The sequence below is a fragment of the Lemur catta genome, chromosome 18, assembly GCF_020740605.2.
Source record: "Lemur catta isolate mLemCat1 chromosome 18, mLemCat1.pri, whole genome shotgun sequence".
NCBI classification, from domain to species: Eukaryota; Metazoa; Chordata; class Mammalia; order Primates; family Lemuridae; genus Lemur; species Lemur catta.
In genome coordinates, this window is record NC_059145.1 from 33,918,536 (window position 1) to 33,945,228 (window position 26,693).

At 36.7% G+C, this 26,693-nt stretch overlaps 1 protein-coding gene across 1 annotated transcript in view; it reads left to right on the top strand.

Annotated features, from left to right (window-relative positions):
• The window catches only part of ERC2 (ELKS/RAB6-interacting/CAST family member 2), a 421,277-nt gene extending 408,390 nt beyond the window's left edge, over positions 1-12,887 (top strand). The window contains exons 11-12 of the mRNA XM_045530462.1: positions 2,659-2,694; positions 12,690-12,887. Coding sequence (XP_045386418.1) covers positions 2,659-2,694; positions 12,690-12,887 — 234 coding nt within the window. The remainder of the gene's footprint in view (positions 1-2,658; positions 2,695-12,689) is intronic.
• Positions 12,888-26,693: the final 13,806 nt, after the last annotated feature.

The window sequence follows — 26,693 nt, forward strand, 5'->3', positions numbered from 1 at the left end:
TTGGCTCCTTATGGTGGTCATGTGTCCTGACTCACCTCAGTTACAGTGTGCTGGGCCTGGAATAAGGAGGAGTTCAGGTAGACCCCTGGGCAGGAGAGATGCCTCCATTCACTCTGATGAGCTGTTACGGAGATCAGGGTACCCCGTTTATTATTTCTGCAGCTACATGAGCGACACCCTCCTTTTTAGTGTAAGTCATCTATGGAATTTGAAATCCTCTAGTAATTAAAAGGAAGAGGTTCACATGTTGGTGCTTACAGTTTCCACGTACATGACTTGACTAGGTTAATAAATCAACATCTGTGCAATTCAATATAGTTTCTTTCAGCATAGCTGTGGTTTGCCCAAGAGATCACTTAGAGTGTGTGGTTTCCTTAGACTCTTAGGTAGACAGCATGTACTGAAATTCACAGACCAAATCCTGTAAACATTTTAGCATTATTCCTGACAGCATTTTAACAGTCTACCAGGTAACCAGAATTAAAGTAACAAACATAGTTGTCTTGCTGTAAGGGACCTATTTAATTTATGGAAAGATAATTTATTTCCAGGCATACATATAATCTTTGCTTATGCTATCTCCTAAATGCATAGCACAGTGAGTTTAAATAAGGTAATGATAATTTAAATATTTTTATGCCTAACCTGCAGATGCTGTTTTATTATGTTTGGCTCTCTGGCATTAACTAAACTCAAAAGTTTAAAATATTTTTCAGTAGTCTTTAATTTCTGCTAATAAATAGTTCCATAAAAACCTCAAATGGCCATCACCTTAAAAAGAATTGAGATCTACATGAAATATTTGAAAATATAAGCCAACAGTATGGGAATATACATATAAACACATCATTTACTCATGGAAAAATAAGCAGCTATAAAAGCTTAAGGAGTGTCTGGGCCTCTTTTTAAATAAAAGGGTATGTGACTTGTGAATAAAATATAAAGGTTTACTAAATGAAAGCTGCAAACATAATAGTTTTATTATGTCATAAATACACTATGAATTCCCAGTGGAATTTTGCTCAAGATTTGTGAGTGTCCAGGTATTTTTGTCATAAAATCTACACAACGTTGTGGAAGTGTTTAGTTGAACAGAAAGCTTGCCTGCTACTGACACTGAAATCCAAATGGTGATTTAAATTTATTTTTGTCTTATGGACAATGCTTGACATGGGCAAAGTGAGTTTTTACATAAAAGTTTGTGGAGAACATTCACACACACAGTTACTTTTAACCCTTTACTATACTGTGTTAATTTGAGACATTTTCAAATACCTTGTGATGAAAAATGGTTACAGGCAGAAAAGGAACTATCTCTTATGCATTCCATCCCACCTCTTAAAAACAATAGTCAATAGTTCATGTATGAGGAAGTCCTTACTGATATCAGTGAGGCTGTTAAAATGATACTAGCCAAATAAATAAGGCATAATTGCTAATTATGAGTGTGCTTTATGATTAAGTGCATTCATCAATCTTCAGTAGATACCCAGGGGTTGAAGAGAACTTTATTATTGAAGTGGGGATTATTTTGTCTTTCAAAAGGGTATTTGAGGTTCAAAATGTAGAAGTAAGTTTACCCTGTGTGACCAGAAATCAATTGAGAAGCAACAGCAATTCAAAATGTCATGATTTATGCTCTTTAGTAATTTTTCAATTCATATCATGTTTGAGGAGGGTGTTTTTTTAAAGCATGATAAAAATCATCATTTACGTCTCCTAAGTTGAAGGAACAAGAAATCTAGGCTCTCTCTTAAAAAGTGTATCTTTGCTTAAAGCAAAGGAACAGTTTCTACAATATTTCACCTCTACACCTTGACATCAATCCCCAAATTCCTGGTGTAGGTATTTAAGAAATGTAACTTGGGAATGCAATTTAAAATAATATTTGGTACATTTAAATACACAAACATTTAAATCTTCTGCACAAAATAGACAGGAGAGCATTACAGATTCTAAAGCACTTGGAACATAATAGAATATTTTTGAAATTTATATTTTTTATTAATTCCGAACTAACAGTAGAAACTGGTAATAGGCAATGGATAATACTGTATTTTGGTTCCCTTCAAACTTTCTGCTGATTTAAAGTTTTTCTTCTCCCATTTAAGTTAATCCAATAGTGTCTTGCTTACTGATATTTTGCTATTGCTAACCTGCTGTTTGCTAATCCATATTTTTCTGAAGTTAGACTGAATAGAAAATTCAGGCTTGTGTTAATATAAAAGAAGAGCTATAAATTCAATGATAAGATTTAATTAATCTTTTATTATTACCATCTTTGAAGTTCAGGTAATAAATTGCAGGCTTGGCCAAAAGTACTCCTTCTGATTCATTGCTGGAGAGCAGCACTTCATGTATCATCAAAAGTGGACAGCTTTCTTTATTTCATGGGTTATTTAACTTGAGAAAGGGAAAGTAACACAAACCTTAAATTTCTTATTCCAGCTATTCTTTTTTAGGAGCCAAAGTCAACATTTGTATTTCCCTAGAGCTTCTCACTTTCACTGTGGAATGTTTAGAAACTGAAATTTCTCCTTTTTTAACGACCAGTTCGTCTGTGCGAATGCACTGGATTTGTTGAGCTAATGCTGTTTTTCTGGATCTTTCCTTCTTTCCCTGTCTGTGCTTCAATGCCTTCCCAACTTTGCAATGTAGCAAGCTGAGCAGTTGTTCAATCAGATGTACAACCCAGTAAGTCACTTCTGAAAGTTCCCGCTGTAACATATCAAAGCATGAGGATCCACTGATCACATGTCACAGTGTGCCATGCTAAGGAGGTTTCGAAAATATTTACGAGTCTCCCTCCATTTCCGTTCTGTCAAAAGAAATGATCTGTGCCGAGGCCACTGCCATTTCTTTTGAATGTGAAATTTAAAAATTAATAACTCAAGGAAATATTGCTAGCTCTGATAGTACCTCCTTCTTAACTTTAGCTCTAAGGCTATAGAACAGCAGAAGTCAGCTGAAGATCTAGGCTCATAGAATTCTTCCTCAGATCCTGCAAACACAAACATAGCTATGTCAGAAGGGATAATAGCATTGGTAAAATAACAAACAATTCAGTGTATGTAGTATTCAAGTGATAAAAGTTAAAATAGGTTTAGATTTAAAAATAGGGCTATGCTCTTTGAGATCGGTAAATACCTGACATTATTGTGGGTTTTATAAGAGTTAAAAACATTCCATTTGGCTGAGGACAAACCATAATATAGTCTCCTAATAACAGATAGTAACAATTCTGATTATAGCTTAACAGTACAAAAAACAGGTAACTAGTAAAAATATTTATAAAACAGTCCAGATGCCACCACAAATTTTTTTTTTTATCCTAATGACATGTGTGCATTTATATGAAGCAGTTTGTTTCTTTAACTTACTAAAGAAGAAAGGCTGTTTTGTTTTATCAACTCAAGTGGCTTTCTGGGAAAAATATTTCATAAAGGTGGCTAGAATTTATCATTTGGCAGATGTGATGTGCTATCGTGCATTCTAATTCCCACTATGGGAAGAAGGAATAGCATGGATAAAGCAAACAATTCAGCCAACAACTTTTTATTTGTTAAGCCTCTGCTCCAGCATATATACAGCTTGATATGTGGGATGCTTGCATACTTATGTAGATTCAACCTCCACCCTCCATTCATGGCAACAAATTTTATTTTAACAAACAATTCCTAAAGCCGGGTTGGAGCATCTTTGTTAGCCTTTTTTTCCAAATAGGGGTTTTAGCAGAGCAGCCAAAAAATAATCCACCCAAGTTTCTCTGCCCTTAGTATTTGAATGGAAGTCTTAATAAACAGGCTCAAGGCTGGAGAGGTAAAGACAAACAAGTAGGATTGGAATATCTTCAAGCTCAAAAACTCACCTTGAGAAAAAAAAAATGAATGTTTTCTTCAGATTGTTTAAAAAAAGTATAAAGTAATCCTCTGAAATTGTTTCATACTTACTAGGTAGGAAGAATACCTAAGTGTATGCAGGACAAATGAACAAGGCGTTTTTTCCTGCAGCACAAAATTGTACCCGGACCGTGATAGGAGTATCACTATCCCTGTCAGGATAGGTAGGACCAAAGAAATAGCTCCATTAACTTTTAGACCATTTCCAGAAATATTGATGACATGGCATCATGAACGTTTTCTTCACTTCACCCAGTGATGGGTCTCCAATATGTAAAAGCAAACTTTTCAGTCTTTTCAGTGACCAATTCAAAAGTCATTAACTGACTTTTCTCCCCAGGTTAATTAACCGAACCCATTGGTTTGGCATCCTGGGAATATAGCCAAACTCTCATTATTTTAACTCCCCCCGGTCTGCAGATATTCTCAGGGCCCAGTTCTTTTTGGACTGATAGGGATGCAGCATGATGGATTTTCTACCCTTAATAGTCTTTTTAAAAAATGACAATGTTTTTCTTAGCTATAAAAATAAAATATGGTCACAATGAAGAAATTGCAAAAGTATGGAAGGATATAGGAAAAAAAAAAATCACAGGACATTTCACTGCACAGAGATAATCACTAGAACATTTATTTGTGTGGTTCCCCACCCAGACATCTTACTTGTTGTTGCTGGTCTTTTCTCTCCTTTTCTACTTCTCTTTTCATCTTTCTTTCCTCTCTCCTCTCCTTTCTCTTTCTTATTCCTTCCTTCCTTCCCTCTCTCATTTGTTCTTTTTTCTCTTTCTCTTTCTTATCTAGCACTCTATTTCTTTTCACCAAACTGTGTCAAAGTATTTATTCAGTTTTTTGTCCCATTTTCTTAACATCATTAGAATTTTCCCATATAATTCGCTCTTCTACCAAAATACTATTCTAATGATTATATATTATTCTTGTCTATTTACTCGTTCCTCTAATGTTGGTCATTTCTTCCGTTATTTTATTTTTTTGCTAGCTAAATAATGCTCTAAAGAACATCTTTCTATATTAATTTCTCCACATGTTTTTTATAGAATAAATTCCTGGGCCAGTGATTTTTAAAAGACCCCAGTAGTTCCTACTATGTTGCATTTCAGAGAAATTTCACCTAAGCATACTTCTTCCAGTACTGATTAAAGGTGGCCTTTTTGCCACACTCTGGCCAACATCAAGAATTGTCATTTTACATAAATTTAAAAAATGCTTAAGTGGAAATCTTTTTCCTTTTTAACTTTCTTTAATTACTAGTGAAGTTGAGGTTTAAAAATACATTTATTTTCTTTGTATTTTTTATTCTGTAAATTGTCATTTAAGCACTTGCTTTTGAGTTTACTGTTTTTTTATTGGTTTATATGTTATTTTATGCTTTATATAGAATCAGATTTGTGGCAGTTTTATTTAACTTAAAAGTTTTTATATATAGAGAGAATTATTTTGAAGTTCTTGACCTGTGTTTTTCTTTAGGCTTTCTTCATTGCCTTTATTCTTTGAAGTATTCTCTGATTTCACTTACCTATATTTAAAATTTTTTAATGTTACTTTTTAAATTAGTTTAACCCCTTTATCTTTATTTTGATTCATGTTGAAAGGTAAGATTCTACCTATATTTTTCTAAATTATCAACTAATTATTGTAGCACTATTTATCAAATAATTCTCTCTTTATCCACTGATCTTGATACTATTTTATTGCATACTAAATTCTGATATGGATGAATATCTTGGTTTCTGAGTGTCTGTTCAGTTTTATCAATGTGTTTTTTTTGGGTCAATTTTAATTAATGTGGCTTTATAATATTTTTATACATCTAGTAATACAAATTCCACCTTAATTCTTTCTGCTTTTTATTTTGTCTTGTTTTGATGTTTTTAGCTTTAATTTTCTGTCATTCCAAATGAATTTCAGGATCACCTTGTCAATGAAAAAACTCAGTTGTTGGGGATTTTAATTTGAAGTATATTCAACCTATGAAATATTTTTAGAATGATTGATGTGTTTCTAATATTGTTGCTTCCCAATAATGAACATGATACAAATTTACTTTATTTCAGTGTTTTTTTGCAGTAAAGTTTTGACATTTTCCTATTATAGGCTGTGATATTCTTTCTGAAGATAGTTTTAAGCATTTCTACATATGTAATTTTTAGGTTGCTATTGTGAATGATATATTTTTCTTTTGTTTTCTAACCAGGTATTGGTACCTAGGAAATTTCTGTTATTCTTGTATGTTTATTTTGAATATGGCCACTCTACAAATTTTTGGTGAATTATAACATAGCTGTTTTTTTGTTAAATAAGATAATTTTACAGTCCGTTCTATATCCGACAGTCCTACACTGTATCAGAGTAAATAAGGATTAAGCTTTGAAGTGCTCCTGCAAGGTTTTTTTTTTTCCCTAAAGTAGAAATAAACCTTTTACTTTTTGTGTCCTTTTACTTTAATCATTCCATCTAAGTGATCCTCTGATGCCATTTCTTTGGAATCTAAAATTTTGCCTTCGTACTCTTATTATTTCTTATGATAATAACTTTTTTGCAGCTTAACTACCAGTCTCTACTGCTGGAGGAGTTTTGTCTTGTCATTGCAAATACTGTGCAGGCTATCTTCAGCTGGGTTCTTTTTCTTAGTTCTTAATTCTGAACAAATACTATGGTTTTCTCATCAGTCTCAAATACCTTCTTTGCTGTAGCCCTAGTGTTATTGTGGCCAGAGATGGTATCAGGAGTCTTAGAAATTTTTAATAAAACTTTAGACCACTTGGTCCCTCAATTTAGTGCTTTTGTTGAATACCCTCAATGCTACAAGGCAGGTGAATGATTTGGAGGCACTGGGGGCAACCTCACTACTGGCCAGAGCACATGTGAGCCTCCTCGGATGTTTCCCACACATGTGAGTTTTCCCCTCACTTGGTGTGGATATCGGTTTGAAATCCCATCTCTTCTGAACACATCCTTTTCAGGGCTCACATTTTATGTAAGCATTTACAAAAAACAAAACAAAACAAACCCATGAGCATCTTTCAACTCCCGAGGAGAAAAAAAATCTTGTTAGTGTTCAGTGAGGACTGCCTGATTTATATGTTGTTATGGCATTATAGGACTGGGCAATCCCAGGAACATGAAGGGCTGAACTATAAATGCTTTCATAGTCATTGTTTGGATATAGCAGTTTCTTTGATAAGGTTTTGTGAGCCTATTCCTGAAAATTATTTGATTCACTCTTAGACCAGTATCCCCGAGGACAGTGGAAAATTGCAACTATTTAAAATATAATTCAGGGCATACATATAGCGTGTGCAAATACATGTACACACACAAACACACACCTTATCATTGATCCAGGATTTTGGTGTCTAAAAAAATGAAGTAATAGTTGAAATAGCACTTAACATTTAAAGTTACATGTTTTGTTTGAGGACATCCCGATAATTACCTTAGTTCTCTACAGTGCTAATTTTAGGAAATTCCATAGTTAAAAAGGATTGTATTAATTATGACATTTTTGTTTAAGGAGTCTTTAAAGTTATTAAGCCTACAATTGGTTCCTTTTGTTTTGCATGTGTGTGACATAAGAAAAATTATTTTGAATATTTGTTTATATTTATTTATACATATCTTATTTGTTCCATCTATGAAAAAAAATTCTTTTTGGTATAGTTGTTTTAATATGCAAGTTGTGAATATAGTTAGCTTACATTATGAAAGAATAATTTCCTTTGAAACTAGAAAGTGTACGAACTCAAGATACATCATTATCAGTTTCCAGATGTATTATTTAGGCTCAACTTTTATGTCTGATATTCATTATATTTAAAATGAAATTTAAATGATCTAACATGTTGTATGTAGTTCCATAATCACCCTTAAAAACTTTGTTTTAAGAAGTAATATTTTGTCCATAATTTAGAATTAAGAGAAGATGGGAACTTCTTTTAGAAGACTGAAATCAAATATAATATTTAAAATAGTTTATATATGCTGTTCTGCTGTTAAGATATGAAAGGAATGTCAAAGCGCTGTCAGCAGACACTAAACCACCAAAGTGCCGCAATCGAGGATCATATGTTTATAGTGCATAAATTTAGCAAATTATTGCTAAAACCCAGAAGCAACAGGAAAGAAAAGTTGTCAGATTCATTAGTTAACCTTCTGCTTGTACTTTTGGTCATGATTAAGCATTTGTTTATTTTGAGGGAAATGATTTTTTATTAAAATTGTTAGGACCCATTTCAAATGGAGAGTGTTATATAATATTAAAATTGAATATTCCCTGCCTTGTTTCACAGCAGGTTTCTGGACCAAACTTACTGCTTTCCCTTCTAGGCATCTGGAATGATGAACTAGCATTTTATTGAAAATAATCAGTGACCAACCTTTCTAAGATTAAGTGTGAATGAACTTGTGATGTATGATTTTGATACTTTTCAACCCTTCTACTTTGGCTTTAGCCAAATTTTCTTCTTGACTTTGATTTAGATAAAGTATTAATCTGAAATTTTGCCTTTTTTCCTGAAATAGTTCTAAATTCTTTCATTAGAATAACTACTAGGTATTGTAAAGTACTGCTAATCCCAAGTCATGACCAGACTCTTCTTTGTGCTTGATCCAGCCTTTCAAAATCAGTTCACATCAAAATGCTCAGGGTTGCCCACATCAGTGAAGCTCCAAACTTTGCTTTGATTATTCCCATTTGTGGGGAAATTTCCTTACATATGGAAATACAAGAAACATAATTGGGAGTCCCTCAAAACTTACTCATCTAATATGTAATACAGACATTTCTGAAATGTCCTTTTCCCAATTTTCTACGATTCTACAAGAGGCTTGAGAGTTGCTCTAAACATTTCAAATAATATTTTTAGAAAGAACCAGATAGCTGGATTTGCTTTTCAATGGACCTGTTTAATTAGCAAAATTAAATCTCTTCATTAAGAAAAGAATGCCTGTTGATATCCGTTTGGTTTTAATAATTGGTGGATGTCCTTGAAAGGTACCATGTTCTTGGCTATATTAATGACATATAAGTTATGAAACCATTAAAAGAAAATCCATATCAGTCTTCATTTTTAAGAGTTAGATTCCCAAGTAATGAAGATGGGGATGTAGTTGATATGCCTGAAAAAACTAGACTAGGCAAGCACTTCCCTTGCTAGGAAGTGTGGTGAGCTAATTTCAAGCCAACATATTCTTAAGGGCAGAGAATTACTGTGCATTTTCAGTTTGCATCTTGAATGGGTCAGAATGCCATGGTAATAATTCATTGTCATAATGATTTATTCAAATAAATCTATTATTTTTTTCTACAGTGTTGAAAGTATGTTAGGCCCAAATCTGTTACCCACTTTTGATCTCCACCAGGAGCAGCCAGTCCAGACTAAAGAACTCATGCTGTATTTGAAAAGGCAAGAGTATTGCCTAAATACAAATAAAGTCCTTCCTTCACTCTCATTTTTTGAGGCAGCTCTGGTCTTATCATTTTGAAGGAAACATTGGCTTTATGAGCTCAATTTTCTCCTGTATTTTATTTAGTCTAGTATCACCCCCATGTCTGCAGATCAGAGTATAATACACTCTATGCCCTACGTGTTAAAAATTTCAGCTCATCATCTGAAAAGTTGTGATTCATGCTGAATAGAGCTGGTTCTCCACAATACCTTTCATAAATGCCATGGAGATGTTTGCCTCCAAGACCCGGGATGGGCTGGGGACTCAGCAGCCTTCCCAACCATGTGAAACTGTCTTGTTCACTGTCTTACATGGGGCCTAGTGATGATCCAAGAAGCAGCTGTTACTCTTCCATCTCTATATGACTTTTTCTTAAAGCTTTCTATCGACTTAAAATTTTTAAAAAATGATATGTATTTATACCTTTATTTAATAGCCTTTCCAAGAATTCTGGTACCAAGATTGAAGGGGGTTTGACATAAATTCTTTTGCCTGGAAATCAATAGATATAGAAATAGAGATATTTAAGTCACAGATATTCTTGAACCTGTCTATTTATATTAAAAGGAAGACCATTAACACCCACAAGTAGTATCTAACAGATATCAGGCCAGCTGTAAATTTGGCTGTGGTCTTAATTTTAATAATGTGACCTAATTTCCACATCACATAAGGCCAACAGTGGTGCAGTCTAGATCCAAGCATGTCTTTTACCTAGACTTTCTTAACCTCCAGACATCCCATGAGTCCTTTGACCACGTTCACATATTAGGGTGAATTGACTACAAACCCATCTAATTTCACCCAGTGTTGAAAACTGGCTTTAGATTATCCTCTTTTCTTTAAGGAACTAAAATAGAAAATATGCACACATACCTATCATTAGCCAATTGTGCTTTCTCTGTAAACCTATCAGGGAGGTTTTTTTAAGGAAGTATGTAGTATCTTGGTGAAAATTAAGTAAACCCATTAACTTAGCTGTATAATGAGCCCCATTTCAGCAATGCATATATAAAATCATCTTAATAAAAACACAAATAATGAATAATGTCTTCCCTTTGTCATTTTGTAAGTTTTGCTGTTCCTAGAGAGGCTGATTCATCTGCCCATAGATGTAAGATGAAGGGCTAGATTTAGAATCTAGGTTTCATAACTAGTAATCCTGTACTCACTAAAAAAATAAGGACAATAATAATAGTAAGAATAAAAATAACTAATGTAAACCACAGCAGCTAACTGCAAGTTCTTTGTGAACTTTTATAAACCAAAGGAAAGGAATTTTAACTCTAGTCGGAAACAAGCAATCCAAATACATTTATTAATTTGTTTTGAGTCTTTCTAGCTGCTTATTACATAATTCATTAATTCTTTTTTAAAGATTGTAATGATATTGTCTGGAAAGTTCAATAAATGTCATGAAAAGGTTTTTAGCTACTGTAAAATAATAGTAATATAGTATAAAATTGGAAGAGAGGTTAACATGAAGCTTTTTTCTTAGCTATTTAAAAACTGTACATTTCAGTGTTTTGTCAAAAAAGTAATGAGTTAATTCTCATTATCACAAATGGAAGTAAGTATATGGAGTAGTTACTTTCTTTTAAAATAGGATATCTGCTCTCCACTTTTAAAGTGGAGATTAGGAAATTTATTAATTACCTCAGTTTAAAATAAAATTATTAGATGAATAAACTCCTAAAAGTATATTAGCTCAGGATTCTCCTTCAGATTAATTTAATTACACTGAAAAATCTCAATAATCTATTATAATGAAACCCAGAGTACATAATAAGCAAAAATAAGTGTTTTCTGAGAAATACTGGTAAAAGGGAGTAAACCAATACCTGATAGTATGTTGAACTGTCATATATTTTTCACAAGTGCTTTTGCATAGTTGAGTTTATTTCTTAAATAAGGAAATATTAGATTTAAGAACATGAGAGCAAATTTTCCCCTTCATCCTCATGCTTAAATAATATGTTACAAGCAAAAATATTATTTTTAAAATGATTATTTTGTCATAAGCGAAAAATCTATTTTATTTATACTAATTTCTGAATTTTTTCTACTAAATCATTGCAAAGACTGTCTACCTTCTAACAGTAGTATTAGTATTAATTTTTCTAAGCATGCATGATTCATTTGACCCCACAGTAGCTCTAGCTTGCTTGCCTTGTTTTTTTCCCCGAAATTAAAAAAAGTGCATAAAAACATAGTAAACATCTGCTCTACATAGCAAGACAGCAGAACAACTTAAGTCCTAACAAATTGATAATGTTTTATTATTTCACATGTGGATTTTAGAGATACATACATATATGACTTCTCTGGACTTTCTATGTTGAATGTGCACTGTTGTTAAATTACTTGTTTTTTCCCTGCCTGCTCTTTGAAGAAGTCATTTAGGAATAATGGGAAACAAGGGGTAGGCAAAACATCACAGTGCAGTGTTATTTCTATCTGTCTGGGAATATTTCAGCCAAAAGTTTATTTTGGGAAAAAAAAAGCCATATCACACTCTCACACACACAAAACCACAAATACTTTGGCTGCAAATTATTCTGCAGTGTTGTTGCTGTGTTGTTGCCTGTGTCTGTTCTCGTGTGTGAAGCTGCCACCCACCCATGCATGTGTTTGCAGATCCTTGTCTGTGTGCTTGTTCATGAATTAGCTCATCCTCCTCCTGGTTTAGGTTAAATTTATTCAAGAGAACCAGAATTTATGGGTATAACTGTTAGCTGGAAAGCCCTTCCTCCCTTCTAAGTCTTCCTTTCAAAGTACATCTTCTGCTGAAATTTCTCAGTGGGATGAAATGTCGATCAGTCAACCAGTCTCTTCTGTGTTACCTGGCTTTACGTATGGCCTTGATGGTTCTTGGAAAATAATTGAATATCGCATTGCTTCTGTTTCTCTGTACTGGAAGTGAAAGCATTTGGTATGAGTCCCCTCCTGAACTGTGAGGAGTTGAACTGTCTTAGTTCTGCTTGCCAAATGACCTGGAATAAAGTCATCACAGCATCTAAACCCACCCATCCCCTTCTTTTTGGTGGAAAGAGAAGCCAAAAGTAGCAGCAATATTTAATGGAACAAAAATATCAATAATGAAAAGAAACTTCCCTATGAAACTGTAGTATAATTTAAATTTAACATTATTCTAATGTAGCTGCAATGTGTGATTTTTCCATTTTGCCTTTGCACTGACAATATACCCATAATTCTTGGTGGTTATTTTCTCTCCAAAGTTAATTTCTGGGCCATTGGTGACTGCACTACCTATTGTTCTAAATTGTTGTCTTAACTACCTTCTTTAAAAATGTAATGTTGAAGGCACATAATATTGAAGATGACTCCAGGATGAACCCTGAGTTCGCAGACCGAATGAAACAACTTGATAAAGAGGCATCTTACTACCGCAACGAGTGTGGCAAGGCCCAGGCGGAAGTTGACCGGTTGCTGGAGATCCTCAAGGAGGTGGAGAATGAAAAGAATGACAAGGATAAGAAGATCGCGGAACTTGAGAGGTAAAGTTTTACAATCATGTGAATTGTCAGCAGTGAGTGAATATGGATTGCTTGGTTGTCTGTCTTTGGCTGTGGTGGATTTGCAGTGTAAGTTCATATTACCAGTTGGAAACAAGTTAGGGATTAGGTACCTCTTCAGTGTTTAAGAAAATGATGGTCAACTTTCTTGAGTGATTCCCATGATCTAGCATTCTTGCCAGCAATGTGTGTAAGAAATTGACTCTTTGATTTCCTGAAACCTCAGTTCTTCCCCATCGAAGGTAAACATTTGTGGTTTAGGTTTGCCTTGAACACAAATATATGGAAGAATATAGTTGGGAATTCTTCATTCAAGATAGGAGAAGGGGGAGGAGCTAATATCCTTTGGATGTCTTGTGACACACCACAGCAGATTCATGTCGGAGGTCTATCTTTCGAGAGGACCTGACAGCACATGGTAAATATACTTGAATAGGGCCTATGTGATAGCAAATTATGTCTAAAAACAAAGAGGATCATATCAGGGTTTCAGAGAATTTAGATAAATTATATCCATATTGTATTTATGTACAGTATGGACTCTAAAAATAAGCTTGCTATTAATGCTTTTTTCTATACTTCATGTAAGGAGAAACTTTCTGAATAATCTTACATAACTCCATGACCTCTGAGGATTTCTTATTGCTTCAGCAATAAAGCAGAATTTGTCTTTCCTAGATGTAGTCCATATGGAAGAGATCAGAAAATTTTGAATAAATCAGTGAATGTTTGCCAGCTTTGATCAAGACACTTGTGAGGCCCTTAAAGGTCTTCAAGACAAATGCAAAGTAGCTCTCTGTGGTCTTGTGGAAAAATCATGGGCTTTAATGGCAGAAAGACCTGGGTTCAGATTTTACCTCTGCTTTATGCCAGCTGTGTGGCTTTGAATCTTGTTAGAAGTGAATTTCTAACAATCTATTAAAATGTATCACGCTTTGCAAACACCTGATCACTGCATAGGGTGGGACATCGTTATGAACAGCTGAATGCTAAAACAAATACATTCTCAATATTGGCTCTGTATTAAATGAATAGGTTAATTTCCAATAAAATTCCAACAATATTTTGGAATATAATATTTAATACAAATTCTCAATCAATATTTCTTTTCATAATCTTAGCATTAGTTTGATGATAATCTGATTTTTATTCCGTGTGATCAATTTTAGCGATAAAATCAAGGATTTCTTTTTTCCTGAGGTAACTATACAAATTAAAATCCTTGAAAGTTTTAGTTTTAAAATGTGAGAATATTCTGCCAGTCTACTGATTCTTAAAAAGCTGGGAACCCTGTTGATTTTAGATGTATCTACATTTCAGGATGAACATTTTTCTTAAAAAGCTAGCATGAGAACACAAGGAAGTTACGATCATATCTCTTCTGTTGTTGTGAGAACTGAGACTTTGGAAAGTTGAATGACACATCCTGGAGATTGTGCCTGTGGTCAAAGAGGTGCAAAACTGTGACGTAGGTTTCCTGACTCCTGCTCCACTGCTCTGAGAAGTAGTGAGCCACACAGAGGAAGCTCTAGTTAATGATGCTGATAATAATAATAACAACAGTAATTATACTCATAATAATATATACTCCTATTATTATGAGTATAATTACTGTTGTTATACTCTATGCTCACAGTGTACCAGGTACTCTGCTAAACACTTGACCTGCAATACTATTTATCATTTAATCTTATCCACAACACAGAAATTATCATTATCCCCTTTTTACAGATGAGAAACTATGACTTATACAGATTTAAGTAACTTCCTCCAGGGTGAAGAGTTCATAGGAATCAAAGTCAGGATTTGAACCCAGGGCTGACAGATGAGCCACTGAGAACCATCCAGGGGCCAGAAGAAAGAAGCTAGTCCAGTAGCACTAAACGCTCATGCCGCCAGCAGAGAACCCTCCCTGAGCAGGCATTGCTGTTGGGCCACAGGAGATCTGCCTCTTCTTTATGAGCTTTCGTGAGGGAAAGTGATGTGCCCCACATTTAGCAGGCATTTTTCTGCACTAAACCAGCTCCCCAGAACTGCAATTGAAAGTCAGGATCAGCTACTATAAACATTTACATATAAATAGCTTAATTGGCTCGTTGAACAAACAGGTCTTAGCTGGACACTATTGCCATTAAATCATCAAGAATATTCACATTTTTATTTCTTCAATATGGAATGCATTAAAGCAGCAGTGATTTTACAGGCATTTATCTTTATGTACTTTCTGCACGTTTTCTTTATCTCTGCCTTTGCCTCTCCTTAAAGCTGATGCCTCCCAGGCACTGTAATTCATAAAACGTGTGCTGGGACCCGACTCTGTCCCAGTTCTCTGCCTGCCTGTGTCTTGGGTCCAGCAGCAGAACGTAGTCTGGGAAATGTCTGAGCCCTAGTCCCAGCCCATGTCCCTAAGGAGGTGGGGGTGGAGATACAGAGGGGAAATTGCTTGGGAAAAGGAGGGCTCAGCCTTGGCCTGCCTTTCTGAAGCATTATCTGCTGGGCTACATGTGTATTCCGACCAAAACATCTTCCTCGAGTTGTCAGGCAGCCTTTTTCAAATGGGGCAGTGTTGCCATATGCTGGCTTAAAGTACACAATTCATACCTCATAATGTTGGGAACTAAAGATTTCTTAGCAATGTGACATATATCCCCAATTTGGAGACATGGAGAAGCGGTTGCAATTAAGTTTGTGATTTGGAAAACCAAAATATTGAACTTGAAATAAATCTGTGGTCTCTGGTTTGTAATGTGACCTGCCAGAGTGAAAAGAAATCTTTTAAAAGCAGCAACTATTCAAAAATATTCCAGAACTTCAGTCATACACAACAAAAGGTGCAGGGTTAGGAATAACTCAGAGGACCCTGACAGTGGCCCATTTCTCTCTCAGAGGGTGGGTTTGTGTGTATGTTCTATTCTGTTAATCTTCCCATTTTTGATTTTCTCCCCAATGTATACGTTCCAAATAGCACGTGGCTGGTGTTTACATTTACCTCTTAAATTCCACGTGAATGATGTTTTTCATCAGCCATTAAAGATTTTTCTTTTTAAAGTGCATTTTGTTCTAGTGTGGTCCCATGTGCAGTTTTGCCTGTAAACTCTGGCACTTGAAGCGGATGGCCCAGTGGGGAGCTCCTACCTTGGACCGCAGGCTGCTCTTGCAGCAGGAGTTTGCTGCAGGGTGCGTGGTGGGCCTTGTGTAAGTCCCTAAGAGTTGGTCCAAATCAGGCTGAAGTCTTTATTCCATCACCAGTGTCAGATGTCATGTATATTATATAACCAAATAGGTAATTAAACCTCAGAAGCAGTGAAATATGTGGTGCTTCTATGTCAGTGCTCATCAAGGTCTCTGAGTTTTACTTAGTTTCAGGATTAATCTTTTGGTGCCTTAGGGGAAAGAGAGAGGTTAAGAGAGTCTGTTAAATGAGACCTACTGCCACTCGATTTCTCACATCCTATGCAAGGGAAGGAATCAGTCCAATGACCTTTCCTGTAATTATCTTAAACATATTAGGGATTTTGTAGGTATTTGTCTAGAGGGTGGGGAATGCCCAAATTGAGCCCTCAATCAGAACTCTCCCCACTATGGAGAGGAGGGTGGGTCCTCTTATGGGTTCTACCCCATAAGACATGACATCAGAATGGAAAACCAAGTTCCACTTAATTATCTGCATCAGGGACTAATACTACCAGACATTTAGACTTTGAGAAATCATTTTAGATGCCTAAAAGAGCCTTATCTAAGGTTGAGAAAGAGATCATTATTTTTTTTTCTGATATGCTCAGTAATGTGCTGACATAATTTCTTTGATGCCTTTCAGGACTCTTTTCAAAGTGTAAACATAAGCTTTATTTTTATTTTTAGATTATAATATGTTCTAGAAGTTTCATGGTATGTGGAAGAAACTTGATGCCAGTTTTATTTGTTTTGATATAAACTCTTCTTGCTGAGTAATTTCCACTTATATTTTTTAAACTATTTGAAGGAATTTCTTGAAAACAAACGACCGATGGTTATATACCATCTCTAGCAACCTTTTAGGGAGGGCCATGGATGTCACGGAGACCTTTAAGAATTTTGTGAAAACTAAGAACCCTTGGAAGAGGCAACTTAATGTTAAATGTGTGCTTGCTGTTTCAGTTTAGGATTCCCTAAGGCTTGGCCGCAGACCTCGGTTTAATTGCCTCTGATCCAGAAGGATTTGAAATGGCAGCTGGTGCCAGTGTTGCCAAAGTCCCCGCAATGACCACGGTCTGACCTAACTCTCATTTTTGATCAGTTGAGCATTGGTGATCACAAAACACTCTGCCTGGGGGATTTCAGATAGGAGGGATTATCAAATCAACACTTTCACCATGTATTTAATCTTAAATTTTCTCTTTCAGTTTTATTATTATAGTCAACACTGTTTTCATTTGAAATGTTCTAGTTTAAGCTTTATCCTAAGGATTTATTTTATTTTGTTTTGTTTTTCCTTCCTGTATGAAATGCTTAAAACTTTCTTATAGTATGGAACAGTGGGGTCCCACTGAGTGGATAGCTGATAAAGTATTTGTTTATCCACTTTGTTTTTGCAAAGGGCATTTTATAGGTTAACAAAATGAATGTCCACTATGTGCTCCTTTGGTAGCCTGGAAGATGAGTATGATATTTTTTTGTTCCTGATTTTATTTTTTGCTTGGCGTTAAGACTACTGTTTCCGCTGGTTGGAAGGGCATGTTAGATATTTTTGTACAAATAAGTTATCAAACATCTGGATATTTTCAGTGATGAAGTCAGAACCTCATTTTCACAACTGAAAAAAATTACTCTCAGCTTTGGAAGTTCCTCTGTCCTTGCCTGGGAGGGTGATGGGCAGGTGGCACCCACCAAAAGCCCTCCTCGCTGGGCCTTTGATCATTGTCAGGTACAGCGCTCTGTAAGCATCTAAAATGGAAATCTTTGAACCAAAAGCCAAATTGCTCAGCTCCTTTTGGTTTTTAGGGATGAAGGAAAAATATCTCATAGGATATAACTATCCAACTTACTGGTTCAAATAAAAATCCTTCTGACATCCATGCTTGCTGCCAGGTCTGATACCTTAGTAATTTCCATTTCAGTTTATTCAATAATAAAATTTTATATGCACACAGATAGGAATTTTATTCTTCCAGAGAAGGGCTAATGCTGTCATTGCACTGTGGGAGCACACCTCTGGTTCACATCAGCGCTTGTTGTAATTATGCGTATGAGAGCAAATACCGGTTCCTTAGGTATGATATTCAATATAACGACTTACAGCATGTGCCCAGAGCTTTTGGGGGGTGATATCAGATAAAAGTTTGCTTCGTTTGGTTATAAACCTGCTAATATAACATCTGTTGGCTGTATGTTTAAAACTAATGCGTTTCCTTCCTTTTATTCTCTTTTGCTATCCCTTTTCCTTTCTGCTTATCCTCCAAATTGCTGCTTTCACCCTTGCTCCAATCAGCTTGACTCTCAGGTCAGTACTTTCAGTTTTTCTTCTAACTGCCTTTCCCTCCTAAGCTCAATTTATTGCTTGCACTTGTTTAACAAACACATTTCTGAAATGGTTTTCCTCTGGCCACCGCATTTTTTTTTTTTTCCATTTCATCCCATGCCTAGGGAAGGTTTATTTTACCAGAAGGCTATATAGGTGGGAAAAGGCAAAGAAGAAGTTGGAAATAAACCACCGTTGGATTACTTGATTAATTCTGTTCCTGGATTATAAAATAAGTACGAGAAAGCACTGTGATAACTCCCCAGTGCATTTCTCCTGAACCGCCCAGAAAATTGACTGCATGATGATACAGAGTGTAGCTGTGGAAAAAACAAAATGCAGGATGCTAAATTTAACCTAGGAGAACAAAAGATCTGCCTGTGACACAGCAACTTAAAAGCTAAATTTAATAGCGCAAATTGTTCAGACTTTTCGCTTAATAAATCACTGTGTTTTGAAAGATAATACTTTTTTTAAAGTCACTTTTGAAAATTATCAGTGTGTTGGTAACATATTGTACACACATGTTATTTCCTGACATTGTTTTGGTTTTAACTTTCTAACTTCATTTTTATTAGCCATAAGACATACTTTAATTACCTAGGGCATAGCATATGGAACCAAGTGTAAAACTGGATTCATTGTTGACTGTGCGTACCCTGATATTAAGAAGTGAAATGGACATTTTGTTTGAAAATGCATCCTAGGTTTGATTCTTTTTAATGTAGGAGGCCCAAGCCAACAATTTCTTCTTCCTTAAGTCAAAGAAGGCTTCTCTTTCTAATAACATACAGTGTAACATGTAGTGATTTCTTTAACATTGAATCAGTGAGTTTCCTAAAGGATATACATTCTGTGATTTGAGGCTAGCTAAACTTCAATAAAAGAAAGCTTCAAATCAAAGTGGTAGTCAATACAGTTGTTATTTTGAGAGGTAAGATATATTATTTTCTTCTCTTTTTGCTGGGTCTACACCCCTTTGTTCTGTCCTATCACCCAAGCCCCCAGACCAGTGTATTTATTCCAGCAGCAAATAATGTCAAAACGAGGTCTCCTGCTCACGTACTGGTTTGTCCCCTGCTGGCTCCTAGCTCCAGTGGCTTGTAGTCCTTGGCTCCTTCTCTGCGCTTCCCACATACCACACTGGGTATCCTATAAGAACTACTCAAACTTCATCACACTGAAGGAAGCCCCATTTTTAAAAGTTTCCCAAACAGAGGTCTGATCAGAGACTAAAAGTATGACCCTAGAGAACTGCTCTCACCAAAAACCCAATGACTGTTAATTCACTTTCTGGAATAGAACAAATCTGGTGCCTGTCTGTGCAGAAACGCAGGCTTCACGATGGCGGGGGCAGGAGTTTGTCTACATGCATCCAGACCTTTCCTCCAAGTTTTGGATCCACTCATTCAATGAAACTGTAAGCTTTTCTCCTTGCCTGTCATTTTTGTTTTCTATCTCCTTTTGCCTTTCCCATGCTGCCCCTAACCTGTACCTCTTAAGACCAGGGACTCCTTTTGCTCTTGTACCTTGGGCTCCCAGCTGGGGCATTAAGTTTTTTGTCCATATTCTACTGTTTTTTATGCTCCAGGAGCTTTACTGGGTAGTAGTTCATTTTTTCCTACTTCATGGTGAATCTGGCTTTCAGAAGACAGGGTGCAGGGTTAAGGCTGGGAGAGATTATGGGTAGCCAGGGGTTCTTTGGACAAGGGGCAGGGTGTGCTGAGTTTGATAAAATGTACATGCCAAATCTAGTTGAGTGGACTAGAGAGGTTAAATCAAGGTTCGGATCATTCCAATTTCATTAACCTGTTGCCCTAAATGAACACACTAGAGAAAATGTGCAATGAGTGTGAATAATCTCTGGTTGTATTTTTGGTGTAGGAGGAATTGGGCAGCCCTGCCCTCCTGGAAACAAAAAAGTCTATAGAGTCCTGGAAGCTTTCTTGAGCTTTGACAAGTTTCCAGAGTTAACTATGCTTTTTTCCCAACCGCTTCCAGGTTTACCAGTTAAAATAAAATGAAATGTAATAATTGAATTGAATGCAGGATCTCTGGCCCATATGCTTTCTTTATATGGCTTACAGTTGAGATATATACATGTGTGTGTGTGCATACATATGTGCCTATGTATATATACATATCATGTATTTAAGAAAGATGATGTCCAGTCTTTCTTACTGTAGAAGTTTACGGTCTGCCCTGCACATCCCCACCTCCCAATCTGAAGTTGAAAACCTCACCAAGTCCTGGGGCTTTCCTGTGTGCTGTGGACTCCACAGGAAGTTCTCGCCTCCAACTATTTTAGATGACTTCATTTCCTTTTCAAACCTACTCTGTGGACTCTCATGCTTAAATTCAGTGGACATAGATTAAGCATTGGGTTGGGGAAAATGCAAATGTTGTAAACCTGTTCATGTCTCCACTCTAGTAAACTCCACTTCTGTCAGGAATCTCTTTGTACACAAACCAGTGGGAAGATGGAGCAGTTTAACAGGATCTCTGCATTGCACTCAGGGGGAGGGTTTATGTGCAACTTGCTCCTTTCTAGGAACTGTTTGTGAGATTAGCGTGTGACTTATGACAGATGAGGTTATCTCCATAAATGTACGCAGCAATTGGCTAAAAAAGGAAAACATACTCTTTGAGATTTAGTTCAAAATCCTGCCAGAGAATCAACCAAGTAGAACCAGAAGGCTCGGCCCTCTCCCGGGCAGCCCTCCCAGCCTCCAGCTCACTTTGGATCCTGGTTCAGAAATTTCCTTGTTTGGGCCTCAGTGTCCCCTCTTGGAGAGGAGGGAGCCATCTTTGGCGCAAGGCTCCTGGGATCCTCCCTGCACGTGGGCATCACATGTCTGATGAAGGGGCTGTCGGTGATGGACCGAGTACACCGCCCTGCAAGCAGGCTCAAGCTGATGGCTGGCGCCTGGCAGCAGGCGTGAGCTCATTATTATAGAGTCACTTCAAACACTTCTACCAAAATAAACTCTTTGTGATGTTTCCCCAAAGCTGAACACTGTGCTCTCAATCCCTCATTCTTCTAGCAAAAGATGAAGTCACTCCTCCCAGACCTCAGAGGCCTGTTGCCCAAAAAAATAATGAAAAACACCTTTCCCAGAGCATCTTTTTATCGTTCTGCAATTTTCTCTTTGCTGGGGTCAGTTCTTTGCCCCATTCCCTCTACAAATACATAGTGAGCACCTACTGTGTGCTGGGCTGAGCACTATTTGATGGCCCCACATGTACAAATACCTGTTGAAAAATTGACCAAACTGTTTAAGAAATGCTGCATATTACATTCTTCCTTTTAGTATTCATGATGCAGGTTGATAATAATAAAAACAATAACAGAAATAACAGGAGTAGCAGCAGCAGCAGTAATACAATCGGTGCTAAGTGCCAGCACTGAATTAATCACGTTTTCTGCAGTATTTACTTCTTACAATAACTGAGGTTGGACTGTCATTTCTTTCATATTGGGGAAGAGAAAACTAAAGTTCATAAAAGCTGAGTATTTTGCTCAAGTTAATGCAGCTAGTAAGTGAAGAGGTTGGGTTTTCCCCCCCAAAGTTAATCCTTTCTGATTTACAAATTGAATCTTTTATGACTTCTGCTCCAATGGTGTAGTAAAAGCTCTGAGAAGGTCTGCAGTGAGGAAACCTGTGCAATTTTGCTCAATCCTTGGTTTCCCAAATGTGGCGTTCATAGAATGTATTCCATGAAGCGCTTTGGGGAAAAACTGTCCTGCCTGCTGTGCAGCCGGCCTCTCCTTTCACTCTGAGATTCACCTCCCTTCTTCCCATCCTGCCCCTCCAGGTCCAGTGCAGGGGTTGCCTCTTCCACCACGCCTTCCCTGACCCCACCAGACTGGCCTCTAGCTCCACACACCGGAGCTGGCAGTCATGTTCTTGAATGTTGTTGAATACATGGTGAAGGAAGAAGTACCCATTAGCTCTGTCTCACCTCTCCTACCCTTTTCTCAGTGGGATATCTAGCTTCAGATGGGAAGCCCTGAGAAAAGACATAATTGATTTTCTATCAGGCCTGGATGTTTGAAAGTTCAAGAAAAATAAAGACAGAAAAAAAAAAAAAGGAGTATTTCCATATTAACTTCTGTCACTTTCTCTCCTTACTTCCTCTTTTTCCTCCCTCTCTCTCTCTCTTTTTCCCCCTCCCTCTCTCTTCCTCTCCTCCTCTCCTCCCTCATTTTCCCTTCCTCCTTGACTATTCACTGAAATCCTTCTCCATTCTGTGCAGGGTAGGTGTTGGGGATATAGCGGTAAAACAGACATGACCCCTCCCCTCACTGAATTCAAAGACCAGCACTTCCTATAAGGAAGGATTTGGCCACTAAGAAAAATAATTTGTATCATTTATACTAATAACGGGAAAACCTGGGTTTCAGGTGTGTTTTTTTTCCCCCCTTTTCTGCTGTTGGGGTTGAAGGGGGTTATCCACAGGTCAGAAAATTATTTCCCTCTTTAAAGCTGCCTTATACTAATGCTAACATTTCTGGTGAAGTGTCAGAAAATTTTATGCCCAAGCAAAACTGGTAGAAAGCCAGAAATGGGCTGATTTTGCTTTGGGTGCAGATATTTTATTGGGGATGGAAAAAAGTTGTTTTCCCTGATTTACAGCTCCTGCAAACATAAAGTGGGTTCTATATTTAGAAATGGTTTTTGGACCTTTGAGGTACAGCCAGGGGTTGGTGCTTGCACCTCTCCGATCCTGGCCTTGGTGGCGCTTGCCATGGCTAATGTTTTGCTGAGCCAGCTCTGATTTATAGAAGGAGCGTTTTATGCTCCATATTGTTTTTCTATTTAGCTTTTGCTGGTCTGGTGCTCTATCTAGATGGTGAAGATTGAAATAAAACAATTGGCATTGTAGTCAAAATGTTTTGTAGGCAGTGTGTTTTTGAGGTTCCTTGGAAAAACAACAGCAGCAAAATCAAGAGATGGTCTCAGGTAGGTCTTATAAGACTTGGCCCAGAATAAGAGATACCGAGTTGGTGGAGTTAGCTATTCATCTGTATTTTTTTCCAAATCTTTTCTTTTCTCTCTTCCTCCTGTCCTCTTGGCTTTTGGTTGGTACTACCATATGGATGAATATCAGCAAATAGTAAATCTCTCAAGATATGTTAGCTTTTTCTGTAAATGTTGAGAAGGGGAAGGAATTTTTTAAAAAAATAGTTTCTCAGTATTATTATAAATCACTTTCTAGAAAAATAATATCTTATTTCCTTTATATGGCTTTTCTTATGAAATGTGAATTCTGTCACTTCATTACCCACAATACTAGCTCAAGTTGTAGGGAAACCTAACCATTCAGTGACTGGGACTTTCTTCCATATTGGGTGAGGGTACTTGGAGTTTCTACGCTGTGTAATGTCACATTTTCGTGAAGCCTACATTTTGGGGGGGACCCTATTTAAAAATGAGTGGGTACTATGTTTGTTTCTCTGCTGAAACTACATTGCTTTTGTGTCTAACAAAAGCTTTGGGAACTTTGTGGGGGCTTTTGATGATTTTAGTATTTGCCACTCTTTAATTTTACTCTAAATTCAATAAATAAGACATAGACAAAATTAATTATAATATTAAACTAAGTAAATATGAAAAATAGAAGAGAATAGGAATCAGCTGATGTTGCTTTTGGGTGCAACTATTAATATTTTATTGGGGATAGAATTTTTAAAATTTTTTTTCTAATTTACAGCTCTTGCAAACACAAAGTGGATTCTGTAGAATTATTTTTATAGCAAAAATTTAATTCTAGAAACTATAGAAATGGGTTTTGGAATGGAAATAAATTTCCCCTTGAAGAGCCTCTGTGTCTCCTTTTTCAGTCCAAGAATAGTGAGACTCATGTTTTAACTCCGGCTTGCAGAATTCAAACGTGCAGACATTCTCTTCCATTTTTTTTTATTTTTTATTTTTTAGACTGGTAATATTGTTGATATAAGCACTTATTGGTATATACAGAGCTATATTTACAATAATTTATACTTCACAATAATTTTTTTCAATGAAAGGTGAAAAGTGTGTGGTTCTCACAGTGTTTTGAAGAAATGTACTATTTCTTATGAGACTCTGCCCATTTTTGTGAAGACACAATGGTGAACGCAAGCAACCCTTGAGACATTTTAACCTGGGGTAGGCAGTATTGCACACAGACAACTGCTATGCAAGTTTTTACTCTAGGTCCTGGGAAAATCCCTTTTGAGAGTTTGGAGCACGTAACTACTGCCTTTCTCAGATGGGAGCATGAAGTCACGGAGTAGTCTCTCACTGGCCTTTGGTGTTGGTCAACTGGAATATTTCTGTGGCTGAACAGATCTCGATGTGATGTGTGAGTTGAAGTGTAAGAGAGTGGTTTTAAATTTAACTTCAGAACCCTCTGCTATTTAATCATATGTCAGTTTGATGGTTCCAAGGACAGCATGATATGTTGCTCCCAGATAATGACCGTGGAGAGAATGAGTTGGTTATAATAATGAATAACTGGGGAATCTTCTGATAACCTGCGATGAATGGGCCTTGGTGAGAAACACTCACTGGGTAATTGGCAGAGAGGTGTCCTATCGCCTTGCTGAGTGTGGGTGCCCTTCCACCACCTCCGCATGCAGAGCAGGGGCTTTTTAGGGATTCCTGAGCAGATAACGAAGCACTGCTCTAGGATTCCACATGTGTTTTCTCTCCTAGACTTGCTATTGCTTTATATTCATATTTCACTCATAGTCCAAGTTACTTACTCTGTTACCTGTTGTTCGAATATTAAATGTAGAAAATTAAACCACATTCTAAGAAACATCATCATCATTGCTATAACACTTGGGACAAGATGCTTCCTTTCTTTAAGCCTATCTCTGTGTCTGCAAAGTGGAGACAATTATAACTTATCTTTCATGGGCTCGTGATTGGGATGCACAGTGCACTTGGAGCACAGTCCTAGCCTGTACTAGATGGTCAGTAAGTGGCAGTGGTTGTGGTTATCATACTTTATGGTTGCGGCGAAGGTTTTCCTGGCAAGAGTGACAGGTGAGAGTAGGGGATTGATGCAAGGTGGGCTGCCGCCATTGCTTTTCCAGTTATAAAACACTGAGTTGCTAGAATAAAGATTTTAAACTTCTTCTCCCTAAGCCATGGAGAGATTTTTGAGGGAAAGGTTGAAAACACCATCATCCTACTGAATGCTTTTTTCCTCAGGGATATGAATAAGTGAACATAGAAAATCCAACACGCTTATCAAAAAGTAATTTTTATAAATCTGTAAACTAGTTCATTCAATACTTGTCTTTTCTAAGGACTTATTTTGGATTTTCCTGGAACTAGATAGTCAGAATTCAGCTCTGCCTTTCTGTATTCACGTGTAAAAACCCTGATGTTGAGTTCAGAGGGTGGGCCAACTATCTAAGTGTGTTCCTTCATCCATTTATTTCTTTTATTCACTAACTTACTTTCATCAAATAGTAATTGTATGTCTGCTCTGTAACCGGTACGTGGTGTAACTGGAACTACCCCCGGAAGGCTCATCACGGGAGACCGAGAGAGATGAATAGTATTTATAATATGATATCTATGCAAGTGGTATAATGTCATATGCACTGCTTTGCACCTTGGCTTTTTTATTTTTATTTTTTTGTAGCAAAATCTCTGTGAGATCTTCCCATATCCATACATAAAGCTTTCCATTCCTTTTTGCCTCTGCATCCTATTCCACTGTACCTGTCTCCTCCTGATGGAGTTTTAGGTTGTTTCAAGTGTTTTCCTTTCGTGCGGACTGCTATAGTTGATAACTTTGAATAAACATAATTTCATGTATATATAAATATTAGTATATGTGTAGGATAAATTCCTAGATGTGGACTTGCGAGGACAATACTTTTCTAATTTTTGTAGATTTTCTAGATTCCAGTTGCCTTCTACAGAGACTAAACCATTTACAGTCCTATCAGCAATGTGTAAGAGTGCCTCTTTTCCCATGAACTTGCCAGGGCAGTGTGCTTTTCAAACTTTTTTTTTTTTTTTTTTTTTTCAAAGAGCCAGGCTCTCACTCTGTCACCCAGGCTAGAGTGTAGTGGCATGATCATAGCTCACGGCAATCTCAAAGTCCTAGGTTCAAGCAGTCCTCCTGCCTCATAAGCATGTGCCATCACGCTTGGCTGATTTTAAAAATTTTTTGTAGAGACAGGGCCTTGCTATATTGCCCAGGGTGGTCTCGAACTCTTGGCCTCGGGTGATCCTCCTGCCTCGACCTCTCAGAGTGCTGGGATTACAGGCACTATGCTTGGCCTAC